The 16,768-nt window shown below is 39.0% G+C and overlaps 1 protein-coding gene across 5 annotated transcripts in view; it reads left to right on the top strand.

Moving 5' to 3' along the window:
* The window catches only part of LOC139934604 (ubiquitin carboxyl-terminal hydrolase 34-like), an 84,918-nt gene that overhangs the window by 42,015 nt on the left and 26,135 nt on the right, over positions 1 to 16,768 (top strand). For 4 of the 5 annotated variants that reach the window (XM_071928927.1, XM_071928903.1, XM_071928919.1 and 1 more), the window contains exons 37-55: positions 41 to 161; positions 446 to 629; positions 1,495 to 1,658; positions 2,944 to 3,156; positions 4,342 to 4,398; positions 6,187 to 6,264; positions 7,172 to 7,266; positions 8,025 to 8,188; positions 9,269 to 9,474; positions 10,478 to 10,531; positions 11,163 to 11,267; positions 11,471 to 11,611; positions 12,417 to 12,530; positions 12,692 to 12,772; positions 13,070 to 13,152; positions 13,929 to 14,010; positions 14,983 to 15,069; positions 15,872 to 15,946; positions 16,167 to 16,361. In XM_071928927.1, the coding sequence (XP_071785028.1) occupies positions 41 to 161; positions 446 to 629; positions 1,495 to 1,658; positions 2,944 to 3,156; positions 4,342 to 4,398; positions 6,187 to 6,264; positions 7,172 to 7,266; positions 8,025 to 8,188; positions 9,269 to 9,474; positions 10,478 to 10,531; positions 11,163 to 11,267; positions 11,471 to 11,611; positions 12,417 to 12,530; positions 12,692 to 12,772; positions 13,070 to 13,152; positions 13,929 to 14,010; positions 14,983 to 15,069; positions 15,872 to 15,946; positions 16,167 to 16,361 (2,299 nt within the window). The remainder of the gene's footprint in view (positions 1 to 40; positions 162 to 445; positions 630 to 1,494; positions 1,659 to 2,943; positions 3,157 to 4,341; positions 4,399 to 6,186; positions 6,265 to 7,171; positions 7,267 to 8,024; positions 8,189 to 9,268; positions 9,475 to 10,477; positions 10,532 to 11,162; positions 11,268 to 11,470; positions 11,612 to 12,416; positions 12,531 to 12,691; positions 12,773 to 13,069; positions 13,153 to 13,928; positions 14,011 to 14,982; positions 15,070 to 15,871; positions 15,947 to 16,166; positions 16,362 to 16,768) is intronic. The other variant, XM_071928911.1, reaches the window with a different exon arrangement.

Raw genomic sequence — 16,768 nt, 5'->3', positions numbered from 1 at the left:
CCTTACCTGATATGATTGTTTTCTTTACATCCCTCTGTAGCCGCCCTGTGTTGGAGGAGAGACATAACACTATTGAGGACTTAGCATTAACCGGCTTGCTCAAACTCTGCACGGCCGTCATGAAACACAATCCACCCTTCAAGTTTAGCAAAGAGGGACAGGTAACTCTGAAAAGAACCGGTCTTAGTTACCGCATATGTCTCTAAGTTATACTTCCACCAAACAAAGTTTCAAATCCTTCAGTGAAGTACATAGCGTACATGTTACCTCAGTGTGGGCACTGTTTGAGCTAGTGACGTCATTACAAGGGGTCTGTTTAGAGAAAACGATTTATAAGAATAATAATAAAGATCACTTTCAAAGTGCAGAGTATCCGACAAAAAAAAATGCCATTCAAGAGGAAGTCCAGAATTTCAAATCACAACATCCCTCTATCCCCCCCCAGGTGTTTCTTGCCAACGTCTTTGAGTGTCTCTTTGCTGTAGCCAACATGGAGGAACGCAATCTCCCTAAGTGTAAATCCAAGGGCAGTCGGCTGGCTAACTATGACTTACTGATCGAGCTTGCAAGAGGATGTCAGGACAGCTATGCTTGCTTGCATCGACTCATGCTGCAGCAACACACACCAGGTTGGTACACTTGGCATTCTAGGGCCCAATTTCATAGAGCTGCTTAAAGGCACTGCACACTATTGGTAATTACTCAAAATATTTTTTAGCGTAAAAACTTACTTGGTTACAACCAACAGAGAGTTGTGGTGGTACCATCCCTATATAACTCCCTCTGGAGTAACATAGTTTTTGAGAAAGAAGTAACTTCTCACTAGAATATTTGAATTGAATTCGAGACCTGTGCTGATGTCTCAAATTCAAGCATCTGAAAGCACACAACTTGTGCACTAATGGTGTTGTTTCTTCCATTATTCTCTCTCAACTTCGACAACCAAATTGAGCTCAAATTTTCACAGGTTTGTTATTTTATGCATATGTTGAGATACACCAAGTGAGAAGACTGGTCTTTGACAATTACCAGCAGTGTCCAGTGTCTTTAAGCACAAAAAGAAGCTTACCACAAAATAGTTATGCTCACCAGAATGAGGTTGAAATACCAATGTGTTGGGCTCTGGGCAGAGAATAAACCATTTGCGAGTTGAATAAAGTCTTGTACAATGACTTGCTTAGTCGCAAGTTACCGCTTCAATTTCAATTCTCTCAGACTTTCATTTTGAATTGTGTATGGGTGTTCACTGTCTCTTACATAACTACACAAAAGCTTGCCTCGATTCATGTAACATAGCAACTGTAATGACCAAATACAAGTTAGGAAATACGCTTTAAATTGACTGTAGTAATTGTTTCTGGTACTTTTTTTCTGAAATAATAAATGGATGAACAAGAACTTGCAAATCTTAACGTGATTCCGACCTCGGTCGACTAGAGAGAGAAAAGGAGAGAATAATTCAAACATTTTCTGGGTGTTTGTTTCTTTCTGCAGGTTCACATGGCCCATACCCATGGCAGTACTGGCCTCAGGATGACGGCCGGTCCTCCTGTGGCTATGTTGGTCTGACCAACCTCGGAGCGACTTGTTACATGGCATCTTGCATGCAGCAGCTGTTCATGATGCCAGAGGCCCGTGCACCCATTCTCAGTGCCATGGTAAGGCTCCAACACAAATGATCTTGAAAAACACTGAAACTCTTGGTTTAATACATGTGGTATGTCAGGTCTGTAATTATCGGTGGCCACAGTGGCCTCCATTGCCCTGGTCTTGGCCTTGGTGCCCCTTAAAAAGTATTCCCTGGACTTGCAAAATGGAAATGGCCTTGTCCTTTCAAAGGTGAAATTTAAGGCCTGGTGTGTCGTTGTCGAGCAGCAAGCACACTGAACTCAAGGTTTGGTGTTTCGTGCATAGCGGCAAGCACACTGAACTCAAGGTTTGGTGTTTCGTGCAGAGCGGCAAGCACACTGAACTCAAGGTTTGGTGTTGCGTGCAGAGCGGCAAGCACACTGAACTCAAGGTTTGGTGTTTCGTGCAGAGCGGCAAGCACACTGAACTCAAGGTTTGGTGTTTCGTGCAGAGAGGCAAGCACACTGAAGTCAAGGTTTGGTGTTTCGTGCAGAGCGGCAAGCGCACTGAACTTAAGGTTTGGTGTTTCGTGCAGAGCGGCAAGCACACTGAAGTCAAGGTTTGGTGTTTCGTGCAGAGCGGCAAGCGCACTGAACTTAAGGTTTGGTGTGTCGTTGCTGAGCGGCAAGCACACTGAACTCAGGTTTTTACACTTGCTTCCATCCTGGTAAAGGGAGTTGACGGGGTACCAGCCGCATCTGTGGCCACAGCATTCACAAACAGACACCATGGAAGTTTGAGCAATATATTGGGATTCAAATTTTCATGGTGATTTATTCTAAACAACAGGGGCACTTCAGATGAAATTATATGGCAGGATGCTTACCATATTATTGTCTTTATATCAAGTAGGCTATTAGATAAAAATTGCACAATTTCTTTAAAAGGTAATTATCTTAAAAGGCCTTTTCAGACGACAGCAATTTTAGCAAGGGTCCCTTGCTGAAATTTAGCAAAGTCGCAATATGTTACAAAATACAGTTTGTGTGAAACGACATCAATGTTTCAACTGGCCGCACGGGACGGCAAATTTAAAAAGATTTCACTAGGGACCTTGGACAGTTCATACATTGTTGTTCTTTCACACAAAGTGAAACCTGTACAATTTCACAACCATGCTCAAATTAAGCAGGGGACCCCTGCTAATATTAAGCAGGGGACTCCTGCTAAATTGCTGTCATGTGAAAGGGCTTAAGACTGTCAAAAACTTCACAACCATGCTCAAATTAAGCAGGGGACCCCTGCTAAATTGCTGTCATGTGAAAAGACCCTAAGACTGTTTCCTAAAATGCCACTACACCGTTTATTCTCCAGATAACAGATGACACTCACCACGCCAACATCCTGATGGAGCTTCAAAGAATGTTTGCCTTCCTCCAAGACAGCGAGAGGAAAGCCTACAACCCACGTAGCTTCTGTAAGGTCTACACCATGGACAAGCAGCCCCTGAACACTGGGGAGCAGAAGGACATGACAGAGTTTTTCACCGATCTTATCAGTAAGATGGAGGAGATGACGCCACAGCTTGTAAGTCTGGGGGGGGGGGGAATTCTTTGGAAGGAGGTTACGCGGCAGAGTTATAATAATTATTATAAAAATAAGAATAAAGTTTTATATAGCGCTTTTTCACTCCCGAAGGGTGTCTCAAAGCGCTTCAAATTATTACCCCTGGTCACTGGGCCTTAAAGGAACACGTTGCCTTGGATCGGTCGAGTTGGTCTATAAAAAGCGTTTGAAACCGTTTGTTATGAAATGCATATGGTTAGAAAGATGTTTACAAAGTAGAATATAATTATCCACACAAGTATCACTCAAAATTGCACGGTTTTCATTATACGTCGCGAACTAACACGGTCAGCCATTTATGGGAGTCAAAAATTTGACTCCCATAAATGGCCGATCGTGTTACTGGACGAGGTAAAAAGAAAACCAAGCAATTTCGAGGGATATTTGTGTAGATCATTGTATTCTACTTTTATAACATCTTTCTAACAATACCGATTTTATAAAAAACTGTTACAGGACGCTTTTCAAGGACCAACTCGACTGATCCAAGGCAACGTGTTCCTTTAAATAATTCCTTAAACCATCTCAGCTCCCTGGGGAGTATACAGCCTCGTCCAACAAATGCGCCACTCAGCTAAATCAATCACAAGAACCATCTCTGCCCTCACAGGTACCCATTTACCCCTGGGTGGAGAGAAGCAATTATAGTTACCTGTCTTGCTCAAGGACAAAAGTGTCACGACTGGGATTCGAACCCACACTTTACTGAACAAAAACACCAGAGCTTAAATTTGGTGCTCTTATCTGCTCGGCCACAACACTCTGTATATCTGGAGGTCCATGTCCCCCAGCAGGGCCCTTTCTTTTTTCGCCACAAATGATGCGAAAAGCCACTCTTGGTAAAGGGTACAAGAAGAAAACATTGCAATAAAAAAAACCGTGATGTTCCTCTTAAAACAGTCTTGATTGTAGGATGGAGGAACAGATGCAACAGGCAAGGAGTTCCAAAGAGATGCAGTATTAAGTGGCTAGTGATTGAAAAAATAAATAAAAAGAGTTCTGAAAGTGCTTGGCTCTTGTACCAACTTTGCGAAGTTTAAAAAATGTAATTTTGAAAAGAGTTGTGCCCACTGGTATAGCATATTTAAAACAGCAAATTTGCAACATCATGTGAATTTGTTTCTTTCTATCTTTTTTAAATTTCAGAATGATTTAGTAAGTAATCTGTTCAAGGGGGAGCTGACGAACAATGTTGTTTCTCTGGTAAGTTAATCATTATAATTTTTTTAAACATTTCGCTAAGCTTGGGCGATATCACGATATTATCGAATATCGCGATATTAATTTGGACACGATTTTGATATCGGATGGATTTGGTTTTAATCGAAATATCGATTTTCGCGATATATCGCGATATATCGCGATAATCGCGATAATTGCAATATATCGATATATCGATTAAATATCGCGATGTATTTGCTAGCTGATACCCCATAGATTTGGAGTAAAACCAGAAGAATAGGTCATTAGAACACCTCTCTTATACTAGGACTGTCTCTTCTACAACTTTCACTTGGAGTTTTAAGACTGATGATGTCAAATTTCATTAATCGCGATCATATCGAATATCGCGATATATTGTCGGCGATATATCGTGAATAAAATAAATCGATATCGCCCAAGCTTACATTTCGCACCGCATTTCAAAGAGCTGCTTAAAGGCAGTGGACACTATTGGTAATTACTCAAATTAATTATTAGCATAAAACCTTACTTTGTGATGAGTAATGGGGAGAGGTTGATAGTATAAAGCATTGTGAGAAACGGCTCCCTCTGAAGTGACATAGTTTTTGAGAAAGAAGTAATTTTCCACAAATTTGATTTCGAGACCTCAGATACAGAATTACAGGTCTCGAAATCAAGCATCTAAAAGCACACAACTCCGTGTGATATGGGTGTTTTTTTCATTCATTATTACATGTATCTCGCAACTTCGACGACCACTTGAGCTCAAATTTTCACAGGTTTGTTATTTTATGCATATGTTGAGATACAGCAAGTGAGAAGACTGGTCTTTGACAATTACCAATAGTGTCCAGTGTCTTTAAGCACAACACTTTGCTTGAAGTGTTTCTGCTAAGCAAATATTTGCAGAAAACCAGTCACAGATGGTACACGTGGAACAGTGTTTTGGTTGTTTAACTTTATTCCAGTAAGCAGAAATGTTTTGTGATAAGCTACTTTTTATGCTTAAGCAGCTCTGTGAAATTGGGCCCTGGTAATGACACCAAGAGATCCTCTAAAGCTCCTAGCACTGTGACAAGGAGGTCTGAAAATACATTTGTAGAGAGGATGATGAAGAAATGTCAGTTTTAGATGCTGGAGGAAAATCCCACGAGGGGAAACCCATGTAATCAGGTTCGGGCATCGGACCATAGTTCATGGAGATTAAAAGGTGGCTCCATAATCTCAAGTCCCTTTCTGGAATAAAATTAACAACACTTTGGTTTGATGTGTGTGTGATCTGGGCCCAGCATATTTAAAATCCTGCTTGGTTTTGTACACCCCAGGAAGAATCAGCTTGCGGTCATCAAACGACACTACCCGTCCCGTTGAACACAAACTAAATCACAGATCTCTTGCTTCAGCTTATGAAAAATCCTTCTCTTTTGCCGCCCCTAAACTTTGGAATAGTCTCCCCCCCAACTCTGCGCTCTGCTGAATCACTTCATATTTTCAAGAAGCATCTGAAATCACACCTGTTCCCACAATGATTGTTTGGCTGTTTGATTTCAACTTGCATTTTGTCTCTACGGTTATTTGTTTCTCTGTTTCATCACAAACCGCTGTGGTCTTGATGAAATGGCGGTCTATAAAACATTTTTGTATGTATGTATGTATGTATGTATATGTGATTGACAGAAGAACAGTAACACTCAATTCTGAAGATTCAATTATTGTGGATCACAGAATAACTTGTCATCAATTTTATGGTTTAGTGTGCAAGGGAAGGTACATTATTAATGTCTTGCTTTGATGTTATATTCCCAGGACTGTCTTCATGTGAGTAGTACAACAGAAGAGTTTTGTACAGTCAGATGCCAAGTTGCTGACATGAAGAACCTCTACGTGAGTAAACGTACTAGTATTATCGCTGGGTATTCACCTATTTTCCTTAAAGGATTTGGGTACTTTTTCTAACACAAAACACAATGTCCACAGATTTACATTAAACTTACACAGTTTGAAGATAATGATAATACAAAGCTTCCTTTAAAATATTACTTGCTGAGGTGCTGTAGTTTTTGAGAAATGAGTAAAACAATGTCATCAAAATACGTTTTTAAAAGCTAAAATAATTTTCGTCTCATGATCAGTGAGACGAAAACTATGTTCATGACATTGTTTTACTCATTTCTCAAAAACTACAGCTCCTCACAAGTTATGTTTTCAGGGAAGCTTTCTACTATCATTATCTTCAAACTGTGTAAGTTTGGTGTAAATCTGTAGACATTGTGTTTTTTGTTCTACTAAAAGTACATAGACCGACCCTTTAAAACTACTTGGTGAATTATCTCCCATTTGTGAATTTGTTTATAACATAGAATCCACTATGGAACCTTTTCACATGAGTGGGAAAAGCTCTTTCTTATAATATCTTTACAAACGATTTGGGTCCCTTAATGGCAGATCATGGGCAGGCAGTAGCAACATGTGACATTCAGTGCAATGGAGTCTACATGTACCCTAATTTTCAGAAAAACTAGCCGTGACTTATCATGCAAACAATGAGCTCATATAGTTTCTTTTTTTACCCTTACTCCAATGTGTACCAAGCACTGTGTGCTCAGTACTGAGCTTAGCGGCAAACATTGCGGGCATCTGAAACAGCAATCGGTAAAGTAAACTTTGCCAATTTTGACTAAAATCTAAACTGCAAAAAAATAAACAAAATACCTTAGAGAGGAAACATTTGATGAGACAGGTTTAACTGATGAGGGTTTCAAGATCCTAAATTTTGTTGGTTGTCTCACAGGAATCGTTAGATGAAGTGACCGTCAAAGACACCCTCGAGGGAGACAACATGTACACATGCTCACAGTGCGGCAAGAAAGTCAGAGCAGAGAAACGGTAAGAGCCTCATTTGAATTTTAGTCACGCATCAAACCTGTATAAACAATATCTTCCTTCTAGCGAGGGTTGTGGTCACATCATACACAAAATAGTTTCATGAGTTGTGGTTGTTTTTTGATCTACTTCTCTAGCATTGAGGATACTGTTCCCAGAAGTTCCTTGGAATCTATAACACATGGGGCTATAAAACACATGTAAAAAGGTGGAATTGCCATTATTTCAATGTTTAGATAGTACATGTAGTTTTTTGTTTTTTTTGAAAGTTACAAGCTTATTATTCATCTGTAGGTTGTTCTGTGGATAGGTGTTTACAGTGTTGGTAGTAAGGTAGATGCAGGTTAGCTATTGAATTGCCTCGTCTGAATTGTTAATAATAATAATAATAATAATAATAATAATAACGAAGTCTTATATAGCGCACGTATCTATTTTACCAAACAAGGTACTCAAGGCGCTGAGTATATACAAACTTTCAGAAAGATAGTTATTGCAGTGATGAATTTTGAGACCCAATTAGTTACCACCTTATAATGGTTTACCACCTCATAATGGTTAAGATGATCTTCCTGTTAAGGGAACTCGGCTAACTCCCGCAAGGTAAATATGAATGCCAAGGTATCTAATAGACAACTATTCACTGCGCTGTAAGTTGGGTAGAATTCGAACCCCCAACCTTGTGATTGCAAGTCTTGCGATCTAACCACTGGGTTATGGTGACTTCATTTAATTGCTTGATGTATGTGTCTCCCCAACAGGGCATGCTTCAAGACCTTACCCAAGATCTTATCCTTCAACACAATGCGCTATACCTTCAATATGGTGACTATGATGAAAGAGAAAGTCAATACCCACTTCTCATTCCCTCTCAAGCTGGACATGGCGGGCTACACAGAGGCTGCCCTCATGGGCTCCGAAAAAGGTAGGCACGAAGGGTTCGCCCTTAACTGTTTTTAGTGACTGGCCAGCAGGAGCAGTTAGCTTGTATTTTTACTACGCCGTTTGCTTTTTCATTAGTAAATCTTTCAAATGAAACAGGGATGTTTTTCAACACTGAATTAGCCAGTTGCGTATTAATAATGAAAGAAAAAACACCCTTGTCACACAAAGTTGTGTGCTTTCAGATGCTTGGTTTTGAGACCTCAAAATCTAATTCTAAGGTCTTGAAATCAAATTCGTGGAAATAAGTTCTTTCTCAAAAAGTATGTTAGTTCAGAGGGAGCCGTTTCTCACATTGTTTTAAACTGTTAACAGCTCTCCATTACTTGTTACCAAGTAAGGTTTTATGCTAATAATTATTTTGAGTAATTACCAATAGTGTCCACTGCCTTTGAATAGTCTAAAATGTCTATTAGAATCTTAACCATGTGTACATGTAGGTCAGATCCGTGTAATCCTACTGTTTTTGAAGGTCTAATTATGCCTATATACTCTAGCAAAGTTGTCGTGCACTTTATGTGTACGAGGAGGCAATACAAGATTTTGATCTCTGAGACAAACAAATTTGAAATGTAAAAATGTGGCTCAATTAATACAGTTCTACTCAGCCTCCTATTTAATATCAATTTGTATTTTTTTGTCAATGTAAAATTGTTGTAATTCAGCCTTTTGTGCTGCGAGGACAGTTTTTTAATTGAAACCATTTTTTCTATCTATCAATTCAAACGCTTAGTTACGACATTCAAATGCAAACATAGTGTAGCTCCTCAATATCTCAAAGAATGAATCAACGACTATTGACTCACTCCTTTTGCTGCCACCACCAAAGCCAAATGTTAAACAACTTCTTTTTTTTTTTCTCTATATTTTCTGTAATTTCTGTCTTCAATAGTCCTGGTTTCTCTCTTTCACTTTCCAAAAGCGCTTTCAGACTTCATTGTTATTTTGAACGATATAAAAACTGTTAATGACTAATTTATTATTATTGTTATTATTATTGTTATTATTATTGTTCTTATTATTATCTATCTATCAAATTGTTTTTCCCGTTGTGTGTAAACAGACAAGCAATCTGACGATAGTTCCTTCATCTATAACCTGATCGGCGTGACGGTCCACACCGGCACGGCGGACGGGGGTCACTATTACAGCTTCATCAAGGATCGTATGCACAGCTCCGATGATAGATGGTACATGTTCAACGATGCCGAGGTCAAACCGTTTGATTCCACTCAGCTGGCTGGAGAGTGCTTCGGTGGTGAAATGACGGTGAGCATCTGTGAGAGACACCTGGGGCTGATTTCACTGTTTTGATCATTACAAACGTCGAAACCAATCGCAACATAGCAATGGATCTTTGGATAATGATTTTGTTAAATCTTTACTCATTGCAACAACTGCAGTGACTTAAGTGAGAACGCAAAATCAGCGACGTCACACAAGCAATGGATTTGCGGTTTGCGATCACCAAGAAAATAGTGACAGCAATGATCCCAAACAGGGACTTAAGAAAAATTGACCCAGGCCCCCAAAAGTAGCTAAGCACAAACAAATTATGCTTACAGGAAAAAGGTTACCAGCCAAACTACCATGTAATATGTTCAATTTGTGACTGGTATCTGCTTAGCAGACACCATGCTTGATCACTCTATGATATTTGGCTCCGTTTCAATATTCTTTACCTTCCTCTTTATAGCTAGTTGTATGCATTTATAAGCATTTGAGATTTTAATGTGTGGTGCATGTTCTCGCACCTACATCTCGGCAAAAATGCTTGGCCACCCATTCCAAATGTTAGAATAACCATTCTCTGTCCACTTCCCGCTGACAAAAAAAACCACTCTCTGTCCTGTCCCCCTTCCCCCGCTCAATATCGACTGTAACGAAGAAGACCGTGCAGCAATGAGAACCAACATTGAAAGGGGGCAGGGGGGCCCAACGAGTTGTGGCCGGGATTGTAGGTCTTACTTGGATTTTTTACTCTCTATATCTCGGTGCAACTTATTCAGTTTTTTCTTCAGTAATTTTTTTTCTTTTTCTTTTCATTGGGTACCCAGATTTGTTGTTTTTCTCCCATTTGCCCTACTTTTTCCTGATTCAACTTTCATTTACTTTTGTACTCTAACTCAAATAAAAGTGTTTATTCTGATTTAGATTTTGATATTGATGAATGTTTGTTTTCGCTGTGCTAAAGGAAAGGTTCCCTCAGGATTAAATAAGAAGTAGGTAGATAAATAATAAATAAATAAATAATACACCTTCATCTTTCCAGACCAAGACTTATGATTCAGTCACAGACAAGTACATGGATTTCTCATTCGAAAAGGTAAATATAAACAGGACTTTTCATTTATTATCAAAAATCTTGCCTGGGTGGACCCATGAAAGCTCAGCTGGTAGAGCACCAGCACGTTAACCAAGAGGTCTTTCAAATCTCGCTTTCATAAATTTGTCTTTGTTCAACCCAAACCATTTAGTCAGTTTCCTTTGTGGTTTATAACTTGATATTTGCAATTAAGTTGAAGTCGCATCTCGTGCAGGGGATCCCCTTGCTGCCTCTTCACAAGATGTGTTGTAAACCAGGGATGAGATACTTCAAACTTTTATCTGAATTCAGTCTTTTTATGTCGACCTGGTGAAGAAAATCAGACAATTATTTGTTTTCCACAAATAAAGAAGTCCTGATCTTTGGTCTACTTCTCTAGAACTTTGGTTAATGTTCTCAAAAGCTTATTGTAACCTTTAACTCCAGGGGTTGCCAAAAGGTAGAGATGGCATCATTTCAACCTATATCTTTGATTTTTTATCCAAGTTTCAGACTTTTTTATTAGTAATAACTCTTTACAAGATGAATCGTAAACCTGGGTTGGATGGCTTCTGATTTGCACCCCTGAGCAAAAAGATACTGAAAAAATATGTATATGTTATTCTGTAATGGTTATTATTTACATCTGCAGACCCACAGTGCCTATATGTTATTCTATGAGCGATGTCTACCAGAGGATATCCACAAAGAACCTCCAGCCCAGCCTGTCATAGAGCTACCTAAAGAACTTGCTGAGGTATGTAGAGGACCAATGATGTCCCAAAGCTTATATTAGCACTCCACACTCGTAAGATTCCTTCATGCAAAACCGATGTCATTTTTGCTGAAGATGAATTTTCCCATTTCCTTAAATCTTTCATTGTTGCCACCAATTCACTAGATTATTTTGTTTACTGCGGGGAATTTATTTGTTTTGTTGATCGGTTTTAATGTTTGCAGTGGATCTGGCAAGACAACAAGAACTACCTTCGAGATCGTTCAATCTTTGATCACTCCTACATGAACTTCATGTGGCAGGTGTGTAGTTATCTGCCGTCAACTCTTCCAGACCCTTCACAAGTGCAACTCATGGCCTCCAAGGTAAGTGAGAAAGCTACTTAGAAACATGTCCGGCATTCTTGTGTTTTTAGATTGTTTGAATAATAATACCTCACCGCATTTTGTTCAAATATTGATATGTAAGTTAGATGAGTATCTTTAAATTCTGGTGGGTATTTTTTGAATGAAAGTTGTACCCCAAGTACATATACTGGTTCATGTTTGTTGTGTTGTCATTTAGCCTTGGAGAAAGACTCTGCTAGGGTCCAAACGTCCGGCGGTTAACTATTTTTTCCAAGTACATATAAAAAACAGTTTACACTGGGTACAGTTTTTTTTCCCATTTCGATTCTGGTTTTGTGAATGTTCTGGTCCAGCGAAAAAAATTGAGCTGAAATCCCAGCAGTCCTGCAGATTTTTCGCCAAATTTGATTCCTGCCTCATCAGATAGAGTGAAAGTATTCTCATGAATGTAGATAATATGTAGATAATCTTACATTTTCTTTGATTTTGTGGGGTTTTTTTTAATAGTATTTTTTTTTTTTTTCTTTGGTTGTTTGCCTGTAGTTGTGTTTGTCCCTTGTCTTTTGGTTTTGATGTGCAAACAAGGGTCTCCATTTAGTGGGACTATGTGCCTGTTCGGGGTTTCCCTTTTGCACCAATGTCATTTTTTATGTACATGTATCTGTGCAATGAAGGTAATAAAAAATAATACAAAAATAAAAATTAAAAATAATTCGCAAGGCCTTGTGTATGTGTTGCTGTATTAGGCAGGAAGCAACTACAATCCAGAAATAGAAGTAGAAATTCTTGTTGTTAATAGTGAAGTGTTTTCCTTCCTGTTTAGTTGACGACAACCTTTGTCTTGGAGACGTTAATTCACGCCAGAGAGAAACCCACCATGTTACAATGGATGGAGCTTATGACTAAACAGTTCCATACATGCCAAGCAGCCTGTGAGGTCAGTATCAAATCATTCATTTTCCTCCTCAATGTAATCTTCTCCAGAAATCTTGCAGGTTTTATTATTTCTCTTTTGTGTTTAATTTTATGAACTGGTGGAGAGAATTAATTTTTTTCTTCTTTTTGTAACCTTGTATTTTGACTGTATTTTACTTGCAGTGGTTTTTGGACTACATGGCTAATGATGACTGGTGGCCACAGCAGATTCTGATTAAGTGTCCCATTCAAACATGCAGACAGGTGAGCTGTTAGGATGCTAGGTCAGGGGTCATTGTCATGGTGACATCCATGTGCGTACAGTGCACAGGCGTTGCTTAGTGGCTACCTTTTGATCGTTTTGTTAATTTGGTGAAGTGGGGAACTAGTTTGATACAAAGGACATTAAAATGTTATTTGACTGGTCACCCTTTTCTGCTAAGCTTATTGTGTGCTTAGCAAGTTTGTTAGCTAAGCAGATTGTCTTAAAGTGTGTAGTTGTCTATAATGAAGTTGCCGCCATAATGTTTTATTTTGTTTTGTGTTGTTTTGTTTATTCAGTTGTTCCAGAGACTTTGTGTTCATGTGATCAGACAACTGAGAGACAAACACGCTCCGTTGTATCTTCATCCAATTGTAGATGGGTAAGTCATGAGTTCGAGAAAGACGAGGGGATTCTGAAGCTTCTTTCACACTAGAGAGGAAATACATCCCCCAGAAAATCCCAGGGGAATATTAAGCCCATCGTCACCCCTTGCTCATTTCACACTTGATGCACCTATTTTGTCAGCTGTGCCTATTCCGTATAATTCATTTACCTTTAAGTTTGATTAAAGTTTACATATTCAAGGACCCCATCTCAATCAGGCGACATCCACTCTGGCTATGGCTTTTGGCTGCAGCAACAATGTTAAAGAATAGGGTTTTTCAGTTATCTTGGCTCAATTTCATAAAGCTGTTAAGCAGATAATTCTGCTTGGCAGAAGCACGCATTGACTGGGGTACTAACTGCATCAATGTAAACTGTACTGTAATTTGGAGGGTAACCTATTTCTGCTAAGCAATATATTTCTTTGCTAAGCAATTTTTTGTTTGCTTACATGCTTACACTGCCAAACTGCCGAGTCACACAGGCCCCAATACGCGAACGAAAATGATACTGATAAAAATGCTCGCCCTCGATTGGTTGAAATGCTCTCTGCAGAATACGCCCACGCTCATTTAACCAATCGAGGGTGTGCATTTTTATCAGTATCGTTTTCGTTCTCGTTATTGGGGCCTGTGTGACTTGGCCTTAAGCCTTTTATCCGGACACTGTCTTGTTTCTTAACACTATCGTACCTGATTGAGGATGACATGCCCAAGTAAGAATACCTTGCGACTTACAGTTAATTTGATTGGTTTGTTCTTACTCGGGCAGGGAGGACGAGGTGGATATTCCTCCAGATGAGATTGGCAATTATTCATGCGTGACAAGATTCATCAAGAAGCTACTCTCCATCGTGAGTTCCAGTCTTTCACTCTCAGTTGTGTAACTCATAAAAGTTAATAGATGTTAGTTTTTCACCAGGGATAATATAATTAGTTTTTACCCTTACACCGATGTGTATAAAGCACTGTATACTCAGTACTTTCCGGAGCTCTGTGAAAAAAAGACCTAAGATTATTTGTTGGATGGGGGACATCCTCATTCAATCTCCCTTTGTCATTTGTCCTGGTCTAGGATTGTCTAGAGCCCCTAAGCTTGTTGAGCCTTGTTTCAAAAGAACTTTGGGGGACAGAGCATTTTCTACATCTGCTCCTCGTTTGTGAGATTTGGTCTGTTATCTCCTTCATTTTCTTTGTTTCTTTATCATGAAACCTGCTAAATTAGAATGTCATCAATATGCCTGTACTTTTGTTGTTGTATAAATGGAAATCAAACAAACAAACAAACAAACAAACAATGTATCATAAAGGCCACACAATTTTATCACTATCTCATTGACATTTCATTTTGTTTTGGGGATATGAGAAAACTGTTCTAAACTAACCTGTGGTCAATTAACGAAGGGAGGAAGAGTGAATCATGCCAATAATATTAATAATAATAATAGTAATAATAACAATAATAATAATAATAATAATAATATGAACACTTATAGTGCGGCGGTATCCACCACAAGTGATGCTCATGGCGCAAGGAAGAAACACAAAATTAATGAAAAGCAGCTGTGAAAAAGTGGGTTTTGAGGGCCTCTTTGAACTTATGAATAGAAGACATGTTATGGATATTAAGAGGCAGATTATTCCAAAACAAAGGACCAGCATGAGGAAAAGCCCTGATGGTAACTCAAGGATAGCCTGCAGGTTCTTTGAGGTTTCCTGTGGTTAGCCTGGGGTTCAACCTCAAGTAACCTCCAGTTACTAAATACTGCATTACTCCCTAACATGTTACACGCCTGCTGATATATTTGATTTTTTTCTGCATGTAGATTGAGCATGGTGTACGTCCACAGTCAAAACACCTGACGGAGTACTTCTCGGTCCTCTACGACTTCGCCAAGATTGATGAAGATGAGGTTGGTGAACATCTTAAATGTTTATCTTAAAGCCATTGGACCCTTTCGGTACAGAAAAAAAGAAAAAAGTTCACAGATTTACAAATAATTTACAGGGTTTACAGAAGGTAATGGTGAAAGACTTCTCTTGAAATATTAGTCCATGAAATGCTTTACTTTTTGAGAAAACGTTAAAACAATATAAATTCTCGTTAACGAGAATTACGGATTTTTTATAAACACATGTCATGACATGGCGAAACGCGCGAAAACAGGAGTGGGTTTTCCCGTTATTTTCTCCCAACTCCGATGTCCGATTGAGCCTAAATTTTCACAGGTTTGTTATTTTATATAGAAGTTGTGATACACGAAGTGTGGGACTTGGACAATACTGTTTACCGAAAGTGTATAATGGCTTTAAAGTTAGAAACCTTGCATGGGGGAAGTTTAACTGTGAGAGGTTTGCGATAACACCATGTGAAAATCGCTTTTGAGTAGTGGTGGTTCTGAAAGGAATCGGTGTTTGACAACTCAACATTTAGATCAGCATTTTCTGAACACGCTTCCTGAAGATGATCATAGCATACTGATCAAATCATTTCCAGAATCAACACTACTCAAAAGAGATTTTCACATGGTGTTACAGCTAACCTCTCTTAAATTCTTTATTGTTGTTCGTCTCAAGTTAAGAAGAAATAGCCAATTTGTATTGAAAAATTATGTAATAAATTCTAATAGTGTTCCTGTTATAATGTGTAGATTTTTAAAATAGTTTTTGTAATAAAATCTGTCGAAACTTAATATCTGTTCGTTTATTCTTCAGGCACAGTTCCTTACATCTGTAGAAGCTATTTCAATCATGACCAATTTCTATCTCGGAACCAAAGCTGCCGATTATGTAAGTATTTTTTTTTTAAACAAAGTAACTTTAGCTTGATGTTGTTTCTAGCAATCTGAGTGTAGAGCCTGTACCTACCCAACAAAAGAATTTTCCAATGGAACACACAAATGCTATAAATGGCTTTATTTTAATATGTCAGTGCAAAAATAAGGGAATAAAGGTTTCAAAAACCAAATAACTACGGACCTTTTAAAATTGATTTCCTTACGGCGCTCAGGTGGAAGTCGTCTCAGACGATGATAATGAAGATGATGAAGATGAGGATGACATCATCTCGCTGACAGAAGACAAGTACAAACCGACGTCACTTGAGAAGATGATCTCACTCATAGCGTACCTGGTAGACTCCTCAAGAACTGATCGACAACTCATGCTGTCGCAGACGGACTATGCGGTTCTCGTTGCTGGCAAGGTAGGTGAAGAAACCTTTTACACCATGGCGTGTCATGGCCGAGCGGTCTAGTTCACCGGACGCAAGCTCTGGTGTTGTCAGCAGCAGAGTGTGGGTTGGAATCCCGGTCAAGACACTTGTTTCCCTGACAAGACACTTGACCAAAATTTCTTTGTAAAAAGTTGCGAAGGCAGTCTGTTCTGCTCTACCAGCCAGGCTCCTAGTCGATTATACCCCAAGCCTACATCCTTATGTATTGTAAAGGGGGTAACCCTGTTTCAGCACCAGGAGTAGGTAGCAACGTGCCCCCTGGTGACAGTTGATTCGGGTTGATGGCCCAAATCAGTTAAGTATTACTGTTATCCCTCACCTTGAAGTGGCCGTCTGTCCTTGTGATTTTAGGCGATTTCTCATTTAATAAAGTAATT

Source organism: Asterias amurensis, chromosome 1 (genome assembly GCF_032118995.1).
Source record: "Asterias amurensis chromosome 1, ASM3211899v1".
Taxonomy (NCBI): domain Eukaryota; kingdom Metazoa; phylum Echinodermata; class Asteroidea; order Forcipulatida; family Asteriidae; genus Asterias; species Asterias amurensis.
Note: the sequence above shows the minus strand (reverse complement) of the source record. Positions and strands in the feature narration are given on the sequence as shown.